Source organism: Hemicordylus capensis, chromosome 5 (assembly GCF_027244095.1).
Source record: "Hemicordylus capensis ecotype Gifberg chromosome 5, rHemCap1.1.pri, whole genome shotgun sequence".
In the NCBI taxonomy this organism is placed as follows: Eukaryota; Metazoa; Chordata; class Lepidosauria; order Squamata; family Cordylidae; genus Hemicordylus; species Hemicordylus capensis.
Window position 1 is genome coordinate 206,497,498 of NC_069661.1, and position 26,631 is coordinate 206,524,128.

A 26,631-nucleotide genomic window follows, 5' to 3' on the forward strand; every position below is an offset into this window, starting at 1 on the left:
GTGCAGACTTGATGTTTATATCTTGCCAATTAGCACAGCTAGGCATCGGCAATGCTTCCCAAAATAAATGGGAAAGATGCAAGACTTTGCCCAAGACACAGATAATGGTTCCCAAAACATTTAGGGAAGATGAATCAGGCTGTGCCCAGGATTGGAATGCACTTGGCATCCAATCACACACTTGCTGATAAGAAAGTCCATCACTTCCTTTGTCTCCTGTTAGATGAAAGGAATAAAGTACCCAAATTTTACACACATACAGTTGATGGGAGGGGGCCCCACAGCCTTCTCTGGGTGCTGTTTACGGGTATAAAATGAGGTACACAGACACCCTAAAGCTGGGAGTTCTGTGTAGGTCGAGGAAGCCATGGCTGACACTGCACACCAGAAGGGGCACTGAGGGGTTGTTCCTTCCGTTGAGTGGACTTCCCACGGACAAGGTCCCCAGCAGGGGTCGGGGCCGTATGACTAATCTATAACTCTTCTCTTTATTCTATGATTCTCTTTTGACTATTACTTAGTTTCATTTCATCAGTAATCCTCTTTAAACTATTATTGAGCTTTGCTTAATAAAAACCTCTGTTAGCATTCAACACTGGTTTGAGCCTATTGTCTGCGAATCCCAAACAACCTGTTGCACACTGGCTGGCTACTGGTGGCAATACACCACCCCAGCTGCAAGAGTTTTCTAAAAGGTCTCACTAATCTGTATCCTCCAGTAAGACAGCCACTGAAACAGTGGAGTATATCCTTGGTCCTTTCAGCACTAACAAACACACCCTTTGAATCCATGACAACACATAGCCTAAAGCTGGTTTCTCTGAAGACTGCCTTCTTGGTGGCTATTACAACTGCCCGCAGGATGGATGTACCTTATGCATGATTCTACCCAGACAAGGTGTTGCTACGTCCTGACATTACTTTCCTACCTAAGATTGTGACAGACTTCCACATAAACCAAGACATCGTGCTTCCTTCCTTCTTCAGCACTCTGAGCACAGCTTTTGAAAAGGCTCTGCATTTCCTGGATGTCAGAAGGGCTCTTCTATTCTACCTGTCAAGAACAAAGACCAAAACAAGTTCATATCCTACAAGGGAGGATCTATGGGCCAGGCCTTGTCAAGACAAAGGCTATCCCACTGGCTAGTAGAGTCAATCCTAATGACTAACTAAACACTCATTCTAATGGATTCAAGGGATCACACCCCAGATAAACAGGTTGCTCACCTGTAACTGATGACCTGGTAGCGATCCGTTGACATCCATTAGAACCTCCCAAACCTCTCCTCTGCTGTAGTGCTCAAGTCTACGTCGTTGAGCTCACCTATTGCTCCAAAGATGTCTGACTGCTCCGGTGGTCTCTGAAGTGAACTGAAGTGCTGGGACTTCCTCCCACCTTAAATAGGCACGTGATCATGTGGGGCAGGGCACAAGCACCTAGAGGAGCTGTGATACTCCACACCGAGAGGCTACAGCACAGGAGCATAACCCATTCTAATCGATGTCAACGGATCACTACCAGATCAGCAGTTACAGGTAAGCAACTTGGTTTTTTTGTTGGCGTGGCTGACTTTTTTTCTGTACCAAAGCTATGTAATGCCCGGCTACAGCTAAAATGCAAGTGATGAGTTCCAAATCATAGTTTAGTGCATGGATTCTCAACGTGGGGTCCCCAGATGTTATTAGACTTCAACTTCCATAATCCCCAGGCCCAGTGGCTTTTAGCTGGGGATTATAGGAGTTGAAGTCCAATAACATCTGAGGACCCAACATTGAGAATCCCTGCTTTAGTGCATACTCTCTTACATCGCCAAAGAGAATTATTTTAGGGTTACCTGTGGCTTAGTCATGCTGTGTTATGGCATTGATCTCTAAAATTACCTCTTTCCGAAAATTCCCAATGGTAGAACACCCCCACACACCCACACACACACCAATATGAAGTACATCTGTCCTAGTCACACTGCATCTTCAACACCTATCAGCAAGTAAACAATAAATATGTTTAAGATTAGATAGAGTATGATAACTTCTAAATTGCTATATATAGACTTTCCTTCAAAGCAACATGCATAATGTTTTTCAAGTTGTTTTCCCAAAGCCACTTACATTTTTCATCCAATATTTAGGTGTGTTAAATCCCTCTTCCACTTATCTTTATATTTTGTTCTATCTGAACTCAGGCATAACAATAAGCTGCTACCGCCTAGCTATTTCCTCTACCCTTCTGGTAATACTAACAAGCATTCTATTTGTTTTCTCCTGAATTCCCTCATGATCCTGTATTAGTTTAGGTGATATCTTTCTGGAGCTATTGAAAATGGATGTGTCTTTCTCTTTGCATCCTGTCCACAACTTCAGCATAAGACCACATCCCATCTGTGCTCCATCACTGGAAAATTTGATAAAGATTTTTGGAGTTTTTTGCCCATTATGAAACATCCACAAATCCTCTGATTGTTGGAGTTTCTTTGTTCCAGAAAACTAACATAAAAGGGGCAGTCCAGGGCTTAGTTTAACCTTGAATTTATATCAGATTTCTGATAAATCAGCTAACAAATAATTGTTTAGATTCCCCCCCCCTATTATAATATAAACTCATAAATTTCATCCTTAATTCAATTTTATCTGCCAACATTAATTTATCTAGAGAATTCCATTAAGAGAGGCCTTATAGCAACATTCCAATCTCAGGAACCAATCCTCCATCCCATTTATGTCCACAGAGCTTCAGTATAGCCACACTCATGGTAGGGGGACCTTTCTCTCTCTTTTTAATGGAATTAGAATTAAGGATCATGCTTCTGGGAATTTACAAGCCTATAGCCTTCCACAGCTCAGCTATTGGGATTAATTTCCTTAAAGATGACTATGTTTAAACAGATGACTAAATATCTGTTTTTCCCTTTTAACTGCTTAGAAGCAAATCATGTTCTAGAATCAGAAATGATGTTCTTATATCAGCGTCGGGGTTTTAAAAACATGTCACACATATACAGGATAATATTGTCAGCTTTTACTGACACCTTTGGGGTTTTTTTTTAGTTCTCAGAACAGATCTTCAGAACTGATCTTTGCCTTTTAAAATCTGGGGGCTTTGTAGTCTTCCACGATTAATAGTAAAGGTAAAGTGTGCCGTCAAGTCGATTTCGACTCCTGACGCCCACAGAGCCCTGTGGTTTTCTTTGGTAGAATACAGGAGAGGTTTATCATTGCCTCCTCCTGTGCAGTATGAAATTATGCCTTTCAGCATTTTCCTATATCGCTGCTGCCTGATCAGAGGGGATTCGAACCAGCAACCTTCTGCTTGTTAGTCAAGCATTTCCCCGCTGCGCCACTTAAGGTGGCTATGATTAATAGTATAGTAACTGCACATTATTCAAAAAGACAACTTGCTGCACACTTTAGACTTCAATAACTGTCATTAATTTGGAACACTTCCCTTTTTTAAAGTAATGTATAACTTGATCATGCATACAAAATGAAATATATAGATCTTCTGACAATCCAGGACCAGATTACATGTGATGCAAAAATAAATTTTTGGGTTTCTGTCTCCCTGCCACAACAGTAGTTGTGGGAACCTCAATCCAGAAAAAAAATGCTCCCATCCCCGCCTCTGAGCTGCTATTTGTCCCAGGAGGTAAGCTGCTATAGACAACAAGAAGGCTTGGGGTCAAACACACATAACAATGGGATCTTTTAACCAAGGTCTAACCTCTACAAAAGTACTGGACCAATAGGAGGGAGGCAAGACAAACTTCTAATGAACAATAGAAATGCATTGAAACCACAGAGTTCTGAGGAACAAAACTCCTAGATCAGTAAAAAGTCAACTCTAGTACCAATTAGAATAACAGGGAACCATAGAGACTACGGAACAAGAAAGTCCTAGAACAAGTAATCTCTGAGACTATTTAGGAACACTGCCTGTGGTGGCAGGCCCACCAGTGGGGTTGCCACCAAAGGGGTGACACCAATGGTGGTGGTCCCTTTGGGGAAGCCACTTCGGGGGATGGAGAGGGCTAGGCTTCCTGGCCTAGGATTTTACATGTGAGTGTTGGGTGGGTAACTATATAATTATTTATATAATTATTTCTCTAAAATGTGCCGCTTGGGATGCGTGGGGATGCGTCCCAGAACTCCTGCAAGAGTGGAGGCACCACTCGTGAGAGTTACAGGCTTGGGAAGCGGCAGTTCCAGGCTTCTCCTGGCATGACGCGAGATGAGGCAGCTGGCAGAGAGTTCCAGGTTTTGGACAGGGGGTGGAGCCCGGGTGCAGAGGAGGTGGCCGGCCGGCGGACAAAGCCCTGCCAGCCTCAAGAGGTGGCCAGCTGTTGGGACAAGGTGGTTGCAGGAGGGTGGGAAGGGAAAACTAGGGCCGCAGATGCTCTGTGCCCTGAAAGCTAATTTTATTATATTTTTGCTTCTGTTTTAAGTAAGTCCTGGGTGAGATTGTTTCATAATGTGTCTGGCTTTGTCTGGAGATAGGGAGACAGGCGGCGTATCCATCGATTATGGGGCGGCTATTCCGGTGGTGGTGGGGAACAGAAGTTGTGTTGGCAAGTCAGAAAGTTGTTACAGGGGAAGGGAGATCAGAAATCTCTTAGCTGTTTCCCCTTCTATCTGTCCTGCCAACTCTTTGACCTTAGGGAGCAGGGCCAACCATCCACAGAGCCCTTCCTTGCTCTTTTGTAATGGCCAAGTCAGTTTAGAATAAACCAAAACCATCCATGATTTGATTCTGGATGAAGGGGCCAACCTGATATGTATCACAGAGACTTGGTTGGGGGAAGCTGGGGGCTTTTATCAGGCTTTTATCTATAATTGGATTGATTCTGGAGCTTAAACATTAAATATTGTGACGCCATATTGGATGTTTAGCTGCCATATTGAATTTTGGGGGTCCACAACTTTACTTTCTAAAACCACACATATCTGACAACATGTCTGCCAAATCTCAGACCTTTATCACTATTTAAATTATTCTAGTGAGCTTAAACATGTAATATTGTGACACCATATTGAATTTTAGGTTTTTAGCCGCCATATTGAATTTTGGAGGTGCCGACCTGTATTTTCTACAAGCACACATATCCAACAACATTTATGCCAAATCACATGCTTTGTAGACCAAAGTGCACAATACCATCCACTAGCTGTCCCACTACTAGGCTGCATGGCCGGGGTAGTGGAGAAGCTCTTCCCCATACCAGTGCATCTTCCTGGTGTGCAACTGGAAGGCTGCTCTAAACGTCAGCCATTAATCTTAGATTTTTAAAACAGACTGCCAAAACTATCAACACCAATTTATAAATTCAAATACCCAAGAGAGAAGAAAATTCAATATTTTTCTTTTTCTTCAGTTAAAAGATGAACAAAACTCCTTCACCCTTTTTATGGCGCTTTGTGTGAATACCTCCAGCAAGCAGAAGGAAGAGAAGAATAGCATATTTTATCTTTCTAAGATAAAAAGAACCATTCCCCCTATTGGCTGTTAGAATTTTTTGTGCATCATAAGCAAAAGGGCACAAGTTCCCATTTAAAAACACCTTGAAGTTATATCTGAGGAATACTAGGTGCCTGGATTAAAATGAACAAAGCCCTTTGAAAACCTCAGATTAAAAGGGTATACTATTTATATTAAAATATCTTTTAGAAATGATGTCTTTGCACAGCAATCAGCATAGTACATTTCACAACTATTAAAATCACCTTTAAAGGAAGCTATAATGAGATACTTATTATCTCATCCCAAGCAGCACATCTTAGAGAAATAACGATATAGATAACTACTGTTGTGGCAGGGAGACAGAAAAACAACAATTTATTTATTTTTGCATCACATGTAATCTGGCCCTGGATTGTCAGAAGATCTATATATTTCATTTTGTATGTATGATCAAGTTATACATTACTTATACAAAAGCTTATACATTTAAGATATTTTTAATGAAATATGTATTTTTTCACTCTTCTTACCAAAGCTGCAAAATCATAAAGTTGAGATTTTGATATCATGGTAGCCATAGCAACAGATGTTCCTGCCACAAATCTAAGATTCGGAGTTTGTTACACTGGGGCGAGGTGGGGGTGCTTTAGATAACTACTCTTTAAGAAGTTTGGAGAAAAGGAAGTTATTATATAGCATGTTACATAGTAGCATAAAATACATAGTATGAGTTGTCAAGTAATTCATTCATCATTCATTCATCATTCGATTTCTATACCGCCCTTCCAAAAACGGCTCAGGATGGTTTACATAGAGAAATAATAAATAAAAAAGATAAGATAAGATGGATCCCTTTCCCTAAAGGGCTCACAATCTAAAAAGAAACATAAGATAGACACCAGTAACAGTCACTGGAGGTACTGTGCTGGGGGCGGATAAGGCCAGTTACTCTCCCCCGTTACATAAAGAGAATCACCACATTAAAAAGGTGGCTCTTTGCCCAGTTAGCAGAGAACAACCAAAGTTCCCAAGGCACTTTACATCATATAAAGCAACCAGCAAATAAATAAATGGCTCCCTGTCTGCAAAGGGCTCACAATCTAAAAAAGAAACATAAGAGAGACACCAGTAACAGCCACTGGAAGGATGTTGTGCTGGGGATGGGTAGGGCCAGTTGCTCTCCCCCTGCTAAATAAAGAGAATCACCACTTCTAAATGGTGCCTCTTTGCTCAGATAGCAGGGGATGATTGGGGAAATTTTATTTGGATCAGGGGGCAGGCACAAGGATCATTGGGATAGATGGGATGGCAGAAAGAAGAAATAGGGTGAGGCTGAGCAGAAGAGCAAGGGATGACTGCTCCTAACCTAGAGGAGCAGCCAGAAGAGCAATCCCACAGGGAGCAGGATCATGATGTCAAAAAAACCTTCTCCTCTCACTATTGAAACCCCAGGGAACTCACAGACTTAAACATGGGATACCCTCACAACCACGGGTTGTGCCTCTCCTGACAATATTGATATCTTCTATCAAATCCTATGAGGAACGAACGAAGGAGCTGAATATGTTTCGCCTGAAGAAGAGAAGACTAAGGTGTGAAAAAGACATCTTCAGATATTTGAAGAACTATCACACAGGAGGAGTGCACTTGCAATCTGCTGCTCCTGAGGACAGGTTTGGAACCAACAAGCTGAAATGACAAGGAAGCAGACTTAGGCTAGACATTTGGAGGAAAAATGTCAAGGAAATAAGTCTTTAACCTCTGCAGCGTCCACTCAAACGTGTCCCTCTTTTCAAGAGCAACCTGAAAAGGTTATGGTTATGATGCAGACTCCACTTAAAGTAAAACAAAAGTCCACTGAAACACAGACTCTGCCACCACCAACATATGATCCAGTGCCTCCTGCTTCCCCGGCCCCTCAGTCAATGGTGCACTCACAGCCCGACAGTCATCACAGTTTCTCAGACTTCAGGTCTGACCCAGACACTGCAGACATCCTACCAGACCTCTCTCCGGATGTAGCAACGCCCTGTCATGTCTCGCCAATGGAGGAAATAGAGGCATATCATGTCCAGATTAAAGAAATGGCAGAGGCTTTGGGCCTAAATACTAGTTTATAATTTGTTAATGCATATCCTTGATAAATCAATTGAACTTGAGGCATAGAGGATTAAATTAGTGCTAGAGAAAGTGACAAACTAGCCCAAAGGCTTATGTTCTGATTCTACCAATTCTCTAGATCTGGATCATGATCTGTTGATACTAGGGATGTGCGAAACGTTTCAGGTACAGAATGATCTGCACGATTAGAACGATCTCTTGCAGGAGGCTGCCTGCAAGCAGCCTCTCAGGCTCAGCGGTCTCTCCGGGATGCCCTCGGGAGCCAGACCCCAATCCCCGCAGCCCCCCCCCGGCTCCATGACAGAGCTTCCAGCCATATGGGCAGCCAATCTGGCCACCCAGCTATGAGCGGCTGCTCGTCTAAGCCCGCTCTTCCCACAGAACCCTGGCAGGCGCTTCACACGTGTCATGTGAAGCGCCTCACTAAATTCTTCCCTGACTGGACATTAGGCGAAGAGACCCAAATTTCCACACAATGGTAGTATGTGACTTCCACTTAAACCAGGATATTATACTACCAACTTTTTCAGAAACCCACCCTTACCCTTAGAAAGGGCTCTACATTCTCTAGACGTACGCAGATCAGGATATGAGAAAGATTGGCAGAAACTGGACATTAGGAGGCCATTAATGTTCTAGCTGATCAAAACCTAGGGCACGGTCTGAAGACATATGCTAATATAGGCATGGTGCTGAAGTTAAGCAGGTCTAGGTCTCCCTGGATGAGTGATCTATATGGGAACAACATGTATGCGGCTTTGAGCTGCATGATGGAAGAAAGGTGGAATATAAATAAATAACAGAAGTGCTTTTTGCATTTATAGACAGGTCTCTAAGGCTTCCCTTTTTAGCCTACTTTCCAGTAGGCTTATGAGATTACCTGACATTCTGTGTGTGTGTGTCCATGTGTGTGTCCCCACCCCCATCAACTTCGCAATACCTGGACCGCTATGAACCAAATCAGGGTCAGTTGTAGGGAAACACAGGGACACCTCAATGGCGTAGTTTGAGATGATGTCATCCACACCGATTCAAGATGGTGGGTGCATAAACTTTTGAAGCGCAAGTTGGCTAACTTTTGAACCGCTTAACCGATTTGAACCAAATTTGCTACAGCTGTAGGGACACAGAGGGATGCCCTAATGGTGTGGTGTGTGATGATGTCATCCACTCCGATTCAAAATGGTGGCAGTGTGAACATCTGAGGTGCAAGCAGGCTAATTTTTATACTTCCTAACCCATTTGAACCATATTGGGTACAGTTGCAGTGAGTGACACAAAGGGACACCTCAATGGTATAGTTTGTGATGATGTCATTCGCACCGATTCAAGATGGCAGACACGTAAACTTCTGATGTGCAAGTGGGCTAACTTGTGGACAGTCTAACTGATTTGAACCAAATTTGCTACAGGGGACACATAGGGATGCTCCGATGGTGTAGTTTGTGATGACATAATCCACCCCAATCCAAGATAGTGGTTGCGTGAACGTCTGAGGTGCAAGCTGGCTAATTTGTGGACTGTCTAACCAATTTGAGCCAAATTGGGTACAGTTGTAGTGAGTGGCACACAGGGACACCTCAGTGGTGTAGTTTGCAATGATGTCATCAACCCTGATCCAAGATGGCGGACGCATGAACATTTGAGGTGCAAGAGATCTAACTTGTGGACCTCGATTTGAACCAAATCTAATCCAGTTGCAGAATCAGTGAAAGGAAAGTAGGCTGATTAGTTCTTACTAGAACAACTTGTTTGGTTTAAGGAAAGGAACAGCATACCAGTGTACAAAGCTATGAGAGCCTTCTGGGGGAGATAATCCTTAAAAGAGACCTGCAGGGTGGCAACATGAGTTTTGGTTCTGAATGTATGTAAATACTATGTGAGTAGGCTTCCCATATAATCAGGAATCTTGAATGTGCAGGGTTTCCAGCTGAGCTGAAAGTCTAGTGGTAAACAGCTATATGCATATAGGCCCCACATTCAACCCATAAATTTGCCTCAGGTGCACATCAACACTGGAGATGGAGCCATTGGGCATAGTCTTACTTTCCTCTACATGCCTCAGTATATGCAGTGGAGGAATTTATGAACAGAGCAACAGTCAATCTTCATTTTCATTTGGTGCTGGAAAGAGGCAGTCATAATTACATCTGGGATTGAACCTCCTTTTTTGGTTATAGGCAGGACCAAATTGCTAGGATACCACGGGGAGGTGCTACTCAGATTTCCTGATCAGTTCTGCCAGCCTAACAGCTAATAGGGGTTTGTTTAGGTCACACCTGTAAACCATTACAAATCATCATCTTCATGCCTTTCCTTAGTTTCAAGGGCCTTGAACAAACACAAAATATTGGCAGGAAACAGAAACAGAACGTCATGGACAGCACTGTTGCTCTTCCCCTCCCTCCTCCTGGCAAAGGAAGAAGCATTCCTGAGGCAGAAGTCAAGCTGCAGGATGGTTTTCTTCCTTCTACTTGTCACCCCCATAGTGTGGAATGAGCCAGACATCATTCACATTCCCCCCTGCCTTCCTGTGGCTGGGGAAGATGTGTCCTTGAGGCACAGGATGGCTTGCTCCTTGCTTCTGCTGCCCCTGTGGTAGGGAACAAGCCAATGTCAGTTCAGACAGGCTTCCTTCCCTTCCCATCCTGAACTTAGAAGCAACAGGTTGAGCAGGCAGATGGCTGGCCCAGCTTCTGCATCACCTCAGTGACTACAAAATGGCATCCAGCAGTAGCTAGAGAGCATGGGGATGCCCAGAGAACGGTGCTGCTGCAAGGGTTACATGAGGCTAGTGTCTCTCTCATTTTACCTCAGCACTGCTAGTAGCAGAGTGGTTGCTCCTACCTGTTTTCCCCCATTATTACCTCACAGAGGCAGAGCAGGCACATTGGGAAAGGATGGTGACTCTGGTGGGGGAGGGAGGGGCGCAAACCACACATTAAATTGAATGAGTAGTGTGGCCTTAGACATTTGAGCCTTCCTTCTGAAATAGGAGCTGAGGAAGGGATCAGGACCATGGCGTGTGATGTAGGTCAGGGGTAACTTCTTCCCCTGGCCACGGACCCAATCTGGATCACACACTCACCCCCGGCTGCTTTCCCCATAGGTCTGTCCTCTCCTGAGTAAGCCGCTTCCTATTCCCCTTAAGACTCAAGGCTGGAGGGTGGAAAGAGCCATACACAGTAGACTGACTGATGAGGCAGACCCAGGTTTGCCGTCAAAGAAATGGTTAAAAGGGTCTGTATTACCAAACTGCACTAATTGCAACTTGCTAACAGCACAATAAATTTTGTCGACCTGCTGGAATGCAGGCAAAGGGGCCCCCGTTTGGTATCTGTAGATAAGAAATGGCTGGCCAGTACTTTCAAGGCCACATCTGGAAGGGAGTGAAAATAGTTAGCTGTGTGCAGAGAGAAGAAGGAGGGGGGGGATTGCTTAATTATAGTTAGTAGGGGGAAATGTCTGATTGGTAATAATTGTAAGATGACGATACTTACTAATGAGAATTGTATCCACTGTATGTAAATTGCTATGAGTATAAAAGGCGAAGTCACAGTGTAATCTGGGTCTCAGGCTTTGGAATTTATTTCCACTGAGACCAAATTGCCGGCAATAAATCTGCTTTCTCTTACGTCTGGTGTCAATCTCGATCACAGAACCCGGGGGGATTTCTGCTACATGACAATGTGTTGTCTTTGAGACACAAACACAGTGGGAAGGAATGGCAGCTGCCAGTCTCCCTCCTATACCTAGGCAAGCAGTCTTCCCTTCTTCCTATGCGTATGAAGTGGGGCAAGAGTCAAATATCAACCTTAATAAGGCCCAGCAATTCAGGCACAAACTAAATGAAAATGAGTAGCAGGTCTCAGAGTCCCTCTTCTCTGACCAAGCTGTCCACTCTTCTCCCCTCTTCCGTGAGTCAAACAGTGGTACTGCTGCCCAAGACCTGAGGCACACATCGGAAACTGATGCAACAAGTTTAAGGTCATGACTTAACTAAAAACCTTGTGACTTTTCTGGGCCCTGAGCAAAACCTGTCCTGCCCACCCTGAGGTCACAGGGCTAGGTTTTATTACACACCCTCAAATGTGTTAGAGAGATTTGGAGGGGAGACAATTTATTTACCCTACCTGCAGCACAGCGGACGTGCACAAGTAGGAGAGCATTGTTAATTAGGGATGTATAGGAACCGGCACCTGGCTGGTTTGGTGGTGATGGCGGGGAGGGGGGTTACCTTTAAGGAGCAGGGAGGGTGCTCACCCCCCACCCCGTGTTTCCCCTGCAGGCATCATCTCCAAAACCCCTTGCGCAGGGCAGCAGCATAAATCCTTGCCATCCCGGTCAGCGTTGGACCGGAAGTGACCAGTGTACATGTGCATGTCGCGCATGCGCACTGGCCATTTGCGGTCCAACAATGACTGAGGTGGCATAGACGTATGGTGCCACCCTACGCAAGCGGTTTTGGAGATGGTGCCAGTGGGAGAAATGCAACCCGGGGGGGGGGGTGAGCACTCTCTCTGTTCCAAACTCTGGACTGCCAAACCGATTCATGCACTGTTAATTAACATTGTCTGGAGACATGGAGTTGTTCTAAGTAAAGTAGTTTATTTAGGAAATACATCAGAGAGATAGGAAAGCTCTACATGCTTAGCTGCTTGCTTCATCAAGAAGGGAAGGGAGGAAAAGGAATTCTGATTCAGTATTTTCAGATAGCAGGCTTTACCGTAAGTTTATTACGAGGATTTACTGTGAGTCTGAAGTTGCCCCAAAGAACTGCTGCAAAAAGTGGACTATTTTACACAGGATATAAATTGGTTTCAGGCATGTAGCAAGCTACCTGGTGGCTCAGGGACAGAGTTCCTGGGGTGGGGGCTGGTGCATGCCAAGCCATGCTCCCTCTGTCTGCAAGGACCCCCCCCTTGATTTTTCAGAGGAGAGTTTACTCTAGATTGTTAGATGGTTAGAAACTGAAGTGGATGGCATCTTAATTCACTCTGTGCATCACTCCATAATCCCTGCTTCAGCCCTACAATAGCATTGTTCTAAGTTCTCTCTCCCCACCAATTTCCACAAGATGCCTGCCCTCTCACCCCTATACACCTACCCAAGAGAGGAAAATTATTTTCAGTTCCTAACAATATATACAGCATCACAGAATTTCAAAGCATTTAAACATATCACTGCAGTAATGTTTAAAACAACGCTGTACAGGTAGCAAGAATTTTTACATGAAATGGAGCAGGGGAGATACAGTGGGGACAGACACTGTATATTTCCAGAGGTAGCTAAATAACAATTTAAATTTAAGAAGTGCAAATGCTATGCTGAAAGGTCCCAGGAAGACCCTGGAATCCTTTCCAACAGCTTATCACACTTCTTTTGGAAAACTGATGTCATGTGTGGTGTAGAACCAAGAGCCAGTGTGATGTACTGTAGGGGTTAGAGTGTCGGACTAAGACTGGGGAGACCTGAGTTCAAATCCCCATTCAGCCATGAAACTCACTGGGTGACTCTGGGACAGTCACTTATCTCTCAGCAGAACCTTTGTCACAGGGCTTTTGGGGATATAAATTAACCATGTGCACCACTCTGGGTTTCTTGGAGGAAGCACAGGTTATACATGTAAAAGTAAATAAATCTATATAAGGTAAAGCAGAGCCAGCTACAAGAGTGGAGAACAAATGCATTCTGAAGTTACAGGAGCAGCTTGCCTGCCTATTTCAAAATGCCATTCATAAATAGAAAAGTCACAGGTTTTCCAGTGATGCTTGCTGCAGCTATGAACCATCTCCTGTAACTTAGAGGACACCATGGGAAGCAAAGATGCATGGGGAAACCCTCTCGCTACTCCATGCCTGCTGAACGGCTGGATGCCCTGTGACAGCAGCAGGCATGGATCCAACCAGTGCTCACACAACCATACCCAATGCGCAACTTTGCCAACATTCTTGTGTTACTTAGAAGCAAAGCCAGGCTTGCCACCAAATGTGTGTTTGACAGAGAGGTACAGGCAATCCTGCCTTTCTAGTGAATGTGTCTGTAGAACACTATCTTGTGGGTTTTTAAAAAGCAAGTGAAGGCAAGTTTATTTTAGAGAGCTTTGCAATGAAACTGCCATATGGTTTAATAGGGTAGGGAATACAGTTGGTTTGACTCTGCTCATCTGTAAGCCTTCACTTGGACAGTCCAGCTCTGCCCATAGACATGTAGAGAATTGGAATGTTATCCGAATTAATTTTCTAAAGTTAAGGCTAAATTCACAGCAAGCATTTTTTCTTAGCTTTTAAAAACTCACTCAGCCTAACTCTACACTTCAGGGATGTAACTATAATAGGGCAAGGGGAGACAGTTGTCTGGGGGCCCCCCCAGAGGCAAGTCACATGACTGAGTCCCCCAGACACACACCCGCCCAGGGTTCCTTCAGTTGTATTCATCCTCCGAAACTGATGTGAGTGTTAAGACCTGGAGCTACCAGAACAGCATGTCTTTCTCTAGTCCCATTAAATGACTTGCATCGTCCACAATTTACAAAACCTTTAAAAAAATAATTTAGGATGATGACACTGCGTAAGCCTGGCCTCTAAATCTGCACCAAGAGCCTGCTGCAAGAGTTGAAACTCTGCCGCCTTCATCACAATGGTGAGCATAGTAATATTAAATAACGACGAAGAGATGGTTGCTTATAAGCATGTGCAGAGTGCAATTATCTCCAATGACTCCAAACCAGTTATCTAAAATTAGGGCGGCGGCGAACCTTCAGGGGGCTACCCTTCCCCCCGAGTTGAAGGCCCCTCTTACAGCAGAAGGATTCCCACACTGGGAGAAAAAGAGCGCTGAAGTCCAGCTGTCTGCAACGAAGCACGGCGCACTGTAGTCCCATAATCTGACTCCCACGTCTCATACCCAATCAGAGAACCGGAGGAGAAACCACGTGACAGCACCGGCCCCTTTTGAATGGAAACTCCGTCTCATCTCTTTCTCCCGGTCCGTATTTGGGTAACGCGCCTCATTCACTTTTGCCTCTGGCCGGCTGCCGTAGTGAATCTGCTTCGAGGTGGGAGGGCGCTTCCGCAGTGCCTGTTGGGACGGGCTGTTAAGTGGCGAAGAGTGCGGAAAGCGCGCTGGTGCGCTTGGCCGGGAAAGAGAGGGTGCTGCGCGGAGGGCCCCCCCCCGCCCAGCAACGCCCACGGGGGCCCAGGAATGAGTCGGGCGGCATAGAAGGCGCTCCTCCCCCTCCGGCGTGTCCCGGCCAATCAGGAAGGTGAGAGGGAGGCGGGCGCTGGTATTGTTGTGGGGCCACGCGCCGCGTCCCCTGGCAGCAGCAGCTGGCCCGCCTGGCCTGCCCCGCGGCATGCAGATCCCGGTGGGCTGCTGTTCCTCCGGGAGAGGGGAGTGTGCCTCCTGCTTTGAAGCTCTGAGCGGGCCGTTATGTGTAGAGCTGCTGCTCGGCTCCCCCCGGAGGAGGTCCTCCAGTCAGCTGGGGCGCCAGCAGGAGCCTCTCTCCGACAGGTCCCTGTCGCTTAGGAGTCTGGAGTTCTCCTTTCGACCGGACATGACCTGGTCTTGATCAGCTAGGCTGGCGGGGGCTCCTGGCCGGGTTCAAGTCGGCAGGTGCCATGTAGAGCGAGCCTGCCCGCTTCAGCCATGCGAGCGGTGTTTCCCCCCAGAGACCAAGCTTTATGACGTGGACGGGGCTCCATGTGTGGAGAGGCATGTGTCAGTTTCACTGTCTGTGTCCGGGGGGTGGGAAGCAGTTCGAAAAAGGACTCCACTGTATACGCCTCAGTCTGTCCCCAAAAGTAAACTTTTCCACTCGTGATTGGGGAGGGGAATAGAGAGAGCTGCTAACCCTTGGAAGAATGAACTGGGGCGGGGGAAGAGCTTGCGAGCGGGGGACGAACGGGCGAGTGGGGGTGGGGATGAGCTGCGAGCGGGGTGGGGGGAGGAGCGGGAGAGCGGCGACGGTGCCTGCCGGGTGAGTTGGTGGGGGCGATCGGGGGAAGGACGAGCGCAGCTGCCGGGCTAGCGAAGTCTGATGTAAAGCCTACTGGGATATGTAGTTCCGTTGTGAATAACGGGCTCTGCCAAGCTTTGTGGGTTTTTGTTTTCCCGTGCGTTCCCCCACTCCGCATTTCTTCCTGACAACCCAAGAAGCAGTTTGCTGATTGTGCAGCAGCGCTGCGCTCTTGAATCTCTTGCAAGCTTCATTATACACGAGAGAGAGGCCTTCAGGCAGCTCCTGGGCGTCTACTTGGGGTCCTTCCCTCCATTGTGAACAGTGTCCATTTATTCCTGTCCTCTGTTTCTTGTTGTTCGACCAGTTTCCAGTCCACGCATTGACTTCTCCCCTTATCCCATGTCCCATGACTCTTAAGTTTAATCAAGAGCCTTTGGTGAGGAACTTTGTCAAAAGATGTTTGGAAGTCCAAAACTTTTTGAAAGCTTTGTACGCACAGGGCCAACATTGATCCTAGGGACTCTGAGCAGGTTACAATAAACTTAAATACATACAACAAAGTAGAAAACATGAGTATGCTAAAACATTTTTGCTATCATAGGAACATAGGAAGCTGCCATATACTGAGTCAAACTATTTGTCTAACTAGCTCAGTACTATCTTCTCAGACTGGCAGCAGCTTCTCCAAGGTTGCAGGCAGGAATCTATCTCAGTCCTATCTTGGAGAAGCCAGGGAGGGAACTTGAAACCTTCTGCTCTTCCCAGAAACCTTCTGCTCTTCTCCAGTCCCTGGGGAATATCTTACAATGCTCACACTTCTAGTCTGTTTCCCTATTTATTGCATTTGTAACAGTCCTTTAGTTATGGATTGCATCATTAGAAGAATGTGCCCATAAAGTGTGTGTTTTGCCTTAATCCTTGTTACAGTACACAAAAACTATAAAATATTTTATATAAAGTGAAAATTGACCAATTTTGCGAGCAGTGAAAAGTGCAGTTTGCATTCATGGGAATAGTTTAGGCTGCTCTGGAGTAAACCTCTTTTGTATTTCATATGCATTTAGATAGTTACTACCTGTTTTGCATATGAGGTTTTCTTCTGCATGTTTTTCCATAATTGTCCCAACCCTTACAGACTGCACTCTGTTTCCACGTTGGAAGCAGCTGCCAAAAAGGCTTACTTTATATAATGTAGTCATGCCTGATACACACTACTCTGGAAGGGGTTGGAAAAGACCCTGCTGTAGAAATGTTCTCATTAGCAAGCTTTCCCAGGAGTAGACAGTCCCGTTGCCCATGCATAGACATTAAATTGGCATACTTGTTGTGTGAACATGTGGAAGTAACATCAGAATTGAACTTTCTGACACAATGTATTTGAGGTTTATAATGAATGGCTCCATCTACTGCTGGAAAACAGGCTTTTAAATGGTTCATAATTCAAAATCTTGTACATCCTCTGGCAAAATCCTTTTGATTTTGTCTTGGTTTGGGCATGGATGAAGTGAGTGATAGGTGTTGATCTCCATTATGAAAATAATAATAGCCCCACAACTCAGCTTAACACACAGGTATGTGGCTGTGTCCATTTGGTGTAACATCCTATGGAACATCCTGTGAAAGTAAAGCTGCCTTATTGAAAACCTGGGCAGCAAACATTTTTATAACTTACTGTATTAACCATCTCAGCTTTACACTTTTGCTGATTACAACCAAGAATGTTTGTCATTTAGAATAATTATGACAGATCATCCTCTTACTGAACTATAATGAAGAGTTCATTTCCCCTTTGTGCTTGCAGGTTGGAGCCATGCAGGAAAGTGTTCGCTTTGCTTCATCTGGAGATGATGATGTTAAAATCTGGGACTCTTCATCCATAACTGTGGTGGAGCAGTTCAGTCCACATACTCCCTTGCACCCCGTTAGCTCTGTGTGCTGGGGCAGCAATAGTATCCTTTGTCATTTCATGGGGTGCATGTTCAAGAATTATTATTTTTTTGCATTGTATGTGAGTGATAATTTCCAGCTGTTCTTGATTGCAGTGCTGCTTTTTCTTTAGACAAGTTTATACAGGCTAATGTGGTTTTCTCTTAACATGGGCTAATTTAAAAGTCTGTGGTAACGGCATTTACTGGAATTTTGGGATATCCATACTAGGAATATGTTTAATAAAGAAATTCTTATTAGGAATATTTATATACTGTTCAACAAACAACCACAAAGCAATTTATGTAGTAAGAGGAGTGGGAACAAATAATGTCCATATTGTATCAACTGATAGTGTGGAAAAATCAGCATTATGGCTTTGGCCTCTAGAAAGATTGGGAAAGCACATATGTAACCAAATTAATTCAAATATGAATGCTTAAATTATCAAAGCATGAAGTGTAAATCACAGGTGCACACTTGTTTCTGTCTAACAGGCCTTTCCATTATTTAGGTCTTCAAGGGGGCTTACAAACACACTTGAATATAGTTAACCATCCCAGCCAGGTGCTGAGTTGTGCATCTAAATCTTCTACCCTATGTCTTCTGTTTGCTCTGCGGAGCCATGCCCGTGGGCTGTTATCCTCTGGCACTGCCCTCCAGTAGTGGCATCAGGGCAAAGAGCAGAACCCGTCCCTGCGGCACTCACCCTCCAGATTTGGAAGCAGGGCATATAACAGTCTCTGGGTCTGGGCTGCTCCTGCCTCACAGTACTTCCCATGAGTGACACTTCTGGTTGTAGACTTCTCACAGATAGAACTGGTTTCCTCCCTCTCTGTTTTCAGTGATGGTCCTGGCTGTCTCAGGTTTGGTGGTGGGGTAAAGAGAGAGCCTTCTCCAGAAGCCTCTCTCTTTACCGCCCCGCCCCCCCGACCAGTCCAGAAGTGGAGCAGAAAATACTGCTCTAGAGGTCAGGCTGCTCCTGCTGCACAGTTCTTCCACAGGCAGCTGACTTAGTGGTGGTTAGAATCCTCATGTTCAGTTAAAGCTTTTGGTGTTCAGCAACTAGTGGGCAACTTGGAAAAGAAATGCTTAGAAATGCAAGCCTTCCCGTTTGTATTTTTACCAGCAGGGGTTGGATGAATATACATATTCATGGCATTAAAGTCTGGATTCTTCTGCCTCTACACTCCTCCTCCTCTCCCAACTTGCATAAGGAATTAGCTGTTTGGAATCCCCTGCCCTGCACTTGCAGCAGCTAGGAGCCAATAAGGGCAGCTGCTCTTCATGACCTCTGCTAATATGGCAAAGAGGGACCTTTGAATGTGGTGATTCTCTTTATTTAGCAGGGGGAGAGTAACTGGCCCTATCCACCCCCAGCACCGTACCTCCAGTGACTGTTGGTGGGGTCTGTCTTATGTTTCTTTTTAGATTGTGAGCCCTTATGGGGGACAGGGAGTCATCTTATTTATTTATTCTCTGTGTAAACCACCCTGAGCCATTTTTGGAAGCCGGTATAGAAACGGAATGAATGAATGCTGCATTCTTTCTCCACAGCATACTGCTTATGGCAAGTATATCCTCTCTCCTTCCCAGACCAAAGGCTTTAAGGTGGGGAGGGGCAAAGAACCCCAACCTGCTGGCAGCATCTTTAGCATCCCTAGCGTGACCAAGCATGGCCTTGTATATTCCCTCTTTCTCCTGGCAGAGGGAGAGCGTGAAAGCCCACCAGAGAGAAATCAAGCAGTCAGCCAGCTGAAACCCTTTTGCCCAGGGGAATGAAGCAGGGCTGGCTGGACATCTCTCCACAGCAAACAGCCACCAACTAACCCTTATGTATTTGCCTAGATGAAGAAAGACAGCGGGACTGGTTAGATCTGTTTTCTTTCTGACTCTCTCCCTAACAGAGGGAATGCAACAGGGTGAAAAACACAGAATCTAGTTTCCCTGTCTTTGCCCACCTAGTCAAATTCAGTGGAACTAGCTCCTGCGTTTGCATTTGTCATTCTCCCTGATTATTTGTCCAGCTAGCTGAGACATGTTTTTGAATGCCTCCACTTAGGAGACATGTGGGACTTGCCCATTCCACTATCCTTACAGGAAGGAGGAGTGACAGGGTCTACAACATGAAATCTTGAGACCAGAGGATCTTTGTTCTGGAGTTAGTACATATATGTGTTTCTCCTGCCTTTCTGAAGAGAAGTAGGAAGAGATGAACCCTTACATATCACCTTGAGAGGGCTATCTTGCCTGGATGCTTGGAAGTCATCCTCACTTGCCTGTGCTAATCTGGTACCATAATCTTGGGGCCAGTGCACACATGGAACTCCATATGTTCACAAATCTTCTTCTTCTAATTGAGTAATTTTCTGTGCAGTGAGAATTCCTCAGTAAGGTTGTATAGCATTCCAGACACAGAACAGCATGTTCATATGAACAGCTGCATTTATGGCCGTGGCCCTTGTGTTTTGGATTGGACTAAGGGCTGTGCTGCATGTGTGTACTGGTAACTTGATGACTGATGTGTATGCATGAGCCACAGAATATCCATATTGCTTTGCATCACCTGAAACATAGTGCTTTAAAGAGGATCAAATAATCTATTCAGCTCTAAGTTACCAATTAAGAAATTTTAAAAAGTGATGCAGATGCATGTGTAAACCGGTTCTAAGTAATTAAGGTGCTCAACTATATCTCCAAGTTTCAGTCCTGCTGTTTTTATACTAAATGCCTGACCCCAGTAGTTCAGGAATGATTTACACTGGGCACCTCATTCTCTTTGACATGATAGGCTTCTCCTAATTATGCGGTGTTGGTGGTATTTATCTTGGATTATGTTTGCTTGTAGTAAATTCTGAGAAACTGTAATACAATCAATGGTGGAAGTCTTAAGTCCTGCCCAGTAGGTACATTGGAAAGTTATTATTTTTAGCACCATTTAACAGATGTTTCTATGTGTAGTCACCAGGTAGCCCTCTCACTAAAGAGTAAACTGGAAGTGAACCCTGTCCTGACAGGCTGGTGAACTCCAGAGCTCAGCCAATCAGCACATCAGTTGGGTGGGACCTAGAGAGCCATGAGGTGGAAGAGAAGGTTCCTTTGTTAGAACAAGCTAGGCTGGAGGTGAGAGAAGCACAGGCAGAAAGGCTTATTGAGGAGCAATGGAGTTTTGCTCCCTCATGGTCAAGAGCTAGCCTGGAGATTTCTCTCATGGAAGGACCTCTGCAGATCCTTGAGAGATAGGATTGCAGGAAGCTTGATTCTCATGAGATGGTGGGTGAGTTTTCAAGGAACAGGGGATTCAGCTTAGGGAACAGTTTTAGTCAGATTTTGCATTAGAAACATTTCTTTGTGTGCTTTGTAAATTCCTGATACTGTTCTAGGATGGTCTGTCTGTAAGCTTTTAAAGGTGCTTTTGTATTTTCCTACATCCATGATCTTTGCAATTGGGTAACCACAATTTTCAAAAAGTGCAGGCCCAACATCATCTGGCGTGCTTTTTGAAGTATTCTTGTAACCTACTGAGTATTTCTTTTACCTGTAACTAAGAGCTGAGAGAGCCTCTGACTGAAGCAGTCTGCAGTATTTGAATAAAGTTTTTTTTGTATTGTTCTTTGCATTTTGTAAGCCTCTTGGAGTGGGTTTTTTAACTCAGGAAAGGGGGAGGCAGGAAGGGGGTTTCTCTGGTGCAATATGCCTCATATGTTCAGCAACTACCAGTTTTCTCAGCACGTGTAAGCTTGCACTTGGAAGATTTTTTTATACTTTTCCAATAGCAAAAGGAGGAGTGTTTTCCCTGGGATTTCCACCCAAGCCCGGGGGATGAGTTTTAAACTCTGTCACTAATTGGGTGGTGGCGGCAGCCTCGATCCTACAAGTCGGGTATCCCTTATCTGGACACCCGAAATCCGGAATGCTCTAAAATCCGGACACCATGCCTTTAACAAAACACGCCTCAGCTCACTTTAAAAATGCCTTCCTCAGGGCAAGGGCCATCCCGCTGCCTCCCTCAGGCCCTGCCCGGGTGTGCCGGGCTGTCCCACCGCTGCCACCATCCACCCATCCCTGCCACTGCGGTTGTCACTGGCACCTGCCGCCTACTCCACTCACCATCTCACCAACACTGGCGCCTCCTGCCTCCTCCACTCCCCCCCCTCCTTTTTGCCACCACCATTTATTTTTTGCTGGTGGAACTTTCGCGCGCTCTCGTGAGAGTTCCAACTCACTGTTATGGACTATTCCAAATTCCAGAAAATTCCAAAATCCGGAACCTATCCAGTCCGAAGCAGTCTGGATAAGCGATTCTCGACCTGTACCAAGATTACAGGAAAGTTTGGGGAGAAGCCTTTGCTTGGAAAGCATAGAGGGGATGATTCAGCATTTTTCTTCCCCTCACGTGGGTTGCTCTGAGACAAAGGCTTGTAATCCGCTACAGTATGTTTGATGGAGTCTGATCCATAGTGTGTTGACACAGTGGTGTAAAAATATAATATGAATGGAGCTACAGACAAAGTGCAATGTTGGCCTGCCTGGTTAATCTATGGCTTTCCCATCCATTTGGAATTCCAAGCATGTTAATACTCATGAGTAATTACAAGGCAGTTTGGGGCTATTATAATAAATATTTGTTGTCTGAAGAATAATTTCTACAGTTTGCTTTGAATGAAAACAAGGTAGTAAAAATTACCCAAGTGACTTGAAGCTTTAATTTTCTGAGCCTTCACCTGGTAACTTAAGTCGTATAATCCCCACCTATATCATGTGTAAGTGCTATAGAACAAGAAGCTACTTTGAATTCATCTGATTCTCTACTTGCCCAAGACTTTCTAGTTACTTTGAAATGCCAGAGCTGCTAAATACATCTTGTTAGTTGTTGGGCATCAAGAGTGTAGCTTCGTTTCATCACTGACAGTGTGATCCTGGGCAGAGTTAGGTGTGCTTAAGCCCATTTAAATCAATGTCCCTAAATCTGTTTAGGATCAGACTATTAAAGGTATTAGCTGTGGCCTGTTACCAGCCATTATGACTGATTAAAAGTAACATAAGCAGTACTAATGAGTAACCAGGGGTCTAAAAGCTTCTAATGGTGGTTGATGTGCAATGTTTCTAAAGAAACCAAGATCCCTAGACTCTTGTGTTGCTTAAAGGCGACAGTTAAGGGTTATTAGACATAAAAGTTATACTTTCTACATCTGAAGTAGTTGACGAAAAAGGTCACTACCTAAGAAATTAATTGTTCTTATAGGGTGCATAGACTTTTTCTAAAGACCATCACCTTTGGAGTGAAGCTACCTGACATGTTGGTTGATTTGTACAGTTTAGAATTCAGGATTGTTCACACCCAAGGGTTGCAAACAGTGATTCACATAACTCAGCTTGTATGCAAGAGGTGTAGAGCAGGTGCAAACAGAGAACACCATGCCACTGATGCCTTTGAGCCAAGGAAGAACACCTGTTTGGCCCAAGCAGATGACACTTTTAAACACAGAGGGGTTCATAAATCTGGTGATATCGGCTAATTGGATTGATATGGAGGATTTTCGTCCTTGCTCCAGGAATGGCACTCTGTGTGATACTGAGACCTTTTTCTGTTTGTTTTGGGATTTACAGGAAAAGCAACTTCTTTTTAAAGTGAATTTTGGTTGTTTTGAATAGTATACAAACTTGAAAGAGTTTTTGTAGCTGTATTGTGCACATATGACCTGCTTATTGTTTTTCCCCCAGCTCCAGACTTTTCTCGTACTGTGGAAAGTCTGTGTGAGGAGATGGTGATGAAGGGAAATCTTCCTAACACCAACAGGTTGCTCTTCAGGCACTGGATTTATGTTCCCTAAGAAAATTATTCTTGATGCTGTTTTGGGGAGAATATGCAGGCATAGTTTAGATGTCACTGATACTTCATGATTTGCTGTGATACAAATTGGGCAACCTGTGGTTGGCACTAACCAGGAATTGTCTCTAAGCCATGGCTTCAAGTCTTTGGAGCAATTCCTGGTCAGCATTAATCACTGTGTACCTGATTTGGATGTTGCAGGGAATCTGCTTATGATGGAAGAGGGTGGCAGTACTTGAGTTTGCAGCATGTTCCTGATTGCCCAAACTGCTTGCGTTGCAGCCTTGTTCTGACTAGTTAACATCCCAGATAATGTTACAGTTCTATGGAATAATATTTGATGCAAAACTGATTTTTTTTTTTACAATTGGCAGCAACAGATGTTGCTTTGAAAATTTGGGAGAATTTGTGTGCAGGTGGAACAAAATGGATGTGAGGCATAAGAGCAGGTTATACTACTCCGTAGGGTGAATATTTTTAAAATAATTGACTCTTGACTGAATTGAGGCAAAACAGAGATGTACTTCTAAAAGGACGAATCGCTACATTATTCTCAGTCTCACATATGGAATGTTTTCCCATCGCTGTTATGCAATTTCACTTGACAGTAAGCAGAAATTATAATATTTCAAAACCAGCATGATTCCTGAAAGTACCTTTCTTTCTGTTTTGAACTTGGTGCTGACATACATAGTTTCAAGGGCTTGGATTAATACCTTTCTCTTCCCAGCTGCTATACAAAGTATTTTGTCTTTTTATGGTCCCTGACTATTGTTTCAGATCACTTTCTGGTCACTGCATCTTCTTCTGGTGATAAAATAGTGATTTCAAACTGTAAAGGTAAACCAGTTCCACTCTTTGATCTAGCTGAAGGGGTAAGTGAAATAGATTTATGAGTCAGTTTCTGTCGCATTGTAAAAATGTATTGCTTTATCTGGGTGTTTTGATCCTAACAATGAAATCCCATAAGTCTTAATGGATGATGCTTCCAAGTAACAGATTTGCATTATTAATGTTGTGGGGTGAGGAGAGCAATGTTTCACCTACTACTATTGCTAAAGGTTTGTTTAGGTATAACAGCAACCAAAGCATTGTGCATGCCATAGGTCTCACACAGAACTTGCCCAGAGCATGTGTAATGGATAATATACATATGTGCGCGCACACATCAGCTGTGACTAGCAATAATTATTGTTTTTTGCCACTTGTATTCAGTGCTTGAATTACCAATGGGTCACAGGGGACCTATAAGCCTAGATATTTGAAGGCTATCTTTAGTTTTTGTGTATTCTGTGGGGGTGGGGGTGTGTACTCTCTCTCTCTCTCCCCCCGTCCGCCCTCCCTGAGAACAGTGTTTGTCTGCAGAGGCAAATGCTGTACAGTACCAGGGAGCCTTGCTCCCTGTAATTGGGAATGGTGTCCACCCAGCATTCTCAGTCTCGGGCGGGGGGATTCTTCCTGGGGGAAATTCTCCCTGCTTCCATAGACAAAGATAGTTCTAAGGAGAGTGGGGTGTGTGGATACAAAGAGTTGGGGTCAGGGCTAGCTGGTATGCTTTCGTCCCATCTACACCTGGATATACTGTACTCAGATAGTGAGTGCATGTAGCAGCTTGAACTTGATTTTTAGATATCTTTGGAATTAGGTGCCAGATCTAACAGAGCAAAGAAGCACTCTTAAAATGGTGATTCTCTCATACAGGTGGCCGTCATTATCTGCAGATCATCATTTCTAGTATTTGCAGAGACCCAATTTTATTATCCACAGTACTAAAAACAGGCAGATTTTCATCTATCGGTGGTTCCTGAGCCACTGGAAGTCACGGTGTCACTTCTAGGCCAGAGGCAGCATAGAGCCATTTTGTGGCTCATGTTTACAAAAAAGGGCCCATGAAAATTGTCAAGTAATCAGCTGTTGGGGGGGGGCATTGCTGGAGATCAAGGTGCTAATTTGTAATCCTTTTTATTTCGACTTCACTCCTGTGTGTCATGATTTTTGGCAAAAAAAATTGTGCAGGAACATAAAGCCCAGATGCCCATAGAGTTAAGGTTTTGTCCGCGGTTTCCATATTTGCGATTGTAGGTGGGAATGGAACCCCTGCAAATAACAAGGGCCTCCTATATTAGCGGGGGAGAGCAATTGTCCAACCTATCCAACCCCTGAACATTATCCTTCCCGTGGTGGTTGTTGGGGTCCACCTTATATTTCTTTTCACGGTGTGAGTACTTTTGGGACAGGAAATCATCTTTGTTTTTCTTCTGTGTAAATCGCTTTGAGAACTCTTATCAAAGTGGTGTATAAATATTCCAGTGGTAGATTAAAAATTGAGTAAAGTTTGCATGTCTGCATTCACAATTTGGTAGGGTCATTAAACTGGTATAACTTTAATAATAAAGGTAAAACGATTAGGGGATGAGTTGTCTTCCTCAGTTGCTTTATCATTCTGTGGATTCATTGGGTTCCCTGTTCCACTTTGCCTATTTTTCTGTTCAGCTGGGAAATAATTCTAAAATTGATTTTGGAACTGATGCATACACAGCATGGCAAAGCTGCACATTTAATAAATCACAGGCAAGATGTTTTTAGAAAGAAAAATTCTGCAGCAATTACATAATCACCCACCAAGATTCCTTTTCGTGTTGTGATTCAGTCAGTGCACACAGATGTATATTGGTTAACTGCAGAGAATTAAAAAACAGTCTGGAAATTAAAACAATGGAAACATAGTGGATCACTAATGCATTGGTGGAAACAAGATCAGATAAATTGTTCTGAACTGCTTTAAATTTTGTTTTTATATTTTAAGCAGTGTGTTTTAAATGGTGTTTGTGTTTACATTTTTTAAACTTGTTGTGCACTGCCCAGATCATTTGGATGAGGCGATCTAGAAATGTAATAAGTAAAAAATAAACTATTTCCCCTTAAACCTAGGGAAGAATTCTGGTTGGTAGAATTTCATAAGCATTCCTAAAAAACAAATTAGGATTTCTTAACAATTTCTCAGAAGCAGGCACATCCAATAAATGTTTGTATAGGGTTAGGGTTTTCTTACTTGCCTTGCAGCTACCATCAGGGATGTCTGAGTGCTGCATAAAGGCATATTAGCATTGTCAGTCTGAAGAGCTCAAAAATTCTTGGATGTAATGTTGTATATAAATTTCTGTTCTCTGATCTATTATGAATAGTGGAAAATTTCTGCCTCTTTGTTCTAGTTTGTTGTGACTTGGGCTGGCCTTCATGAAGCTTATGTCCTTGTGTCAAAACCTTGCCAACATCTTATAATTTTTCCAATGTCTTGCACACTTGGACAACAGTTTCATAATAGCAATACAAGATAGC

The 26,631-nt window shown here is 44.1% G+C and overlaps 1 protein-coding gene across 5 annotated transcripts in view; it reads left to right on the forward strand.

Annotated features, from left to right (window-relative positions):
* The first annotated feature begins 14,541 nt into the window (after positions 1–14,541).
* The window catches only part of NEDD1 (NEDD1 gamma-tubulin ring complex targeting factor), a 45,999-nt gene continuing 33,909 nt past the window's right edge, over positions 14,542–26,631 (forward strand). The window contains exons 1-3 of one of the 5 annotated variants that reach the window (XM_053252442.1): positions 14,542–14,560; positions 17,335–17,482; positions 24,073–24,167. In XM_053252442.1, coding sequence (XP_053108417.1) covers positions 17,344–17,482; positions 24,073–24,167 — 234 coding nt within the window. In that variant the 5' untranslated portion in view covers positions 14,542–14,560; positions 17,335–17,343. Of the gene's footprint in view, positions 14,561–14,609; positions 14,631–14,699; positions 14,838–15,109; positions 15,287–15,315; positions 15,376–17,334; positions 17,483–24,072; positions 24,168–26,631 lie in introns of those variants that run through there. The other 4 variants (XM_053252447.1, XM_053252444.1, XM_053252443.1 and 1 more) reach the window with 4 other exon arrangements.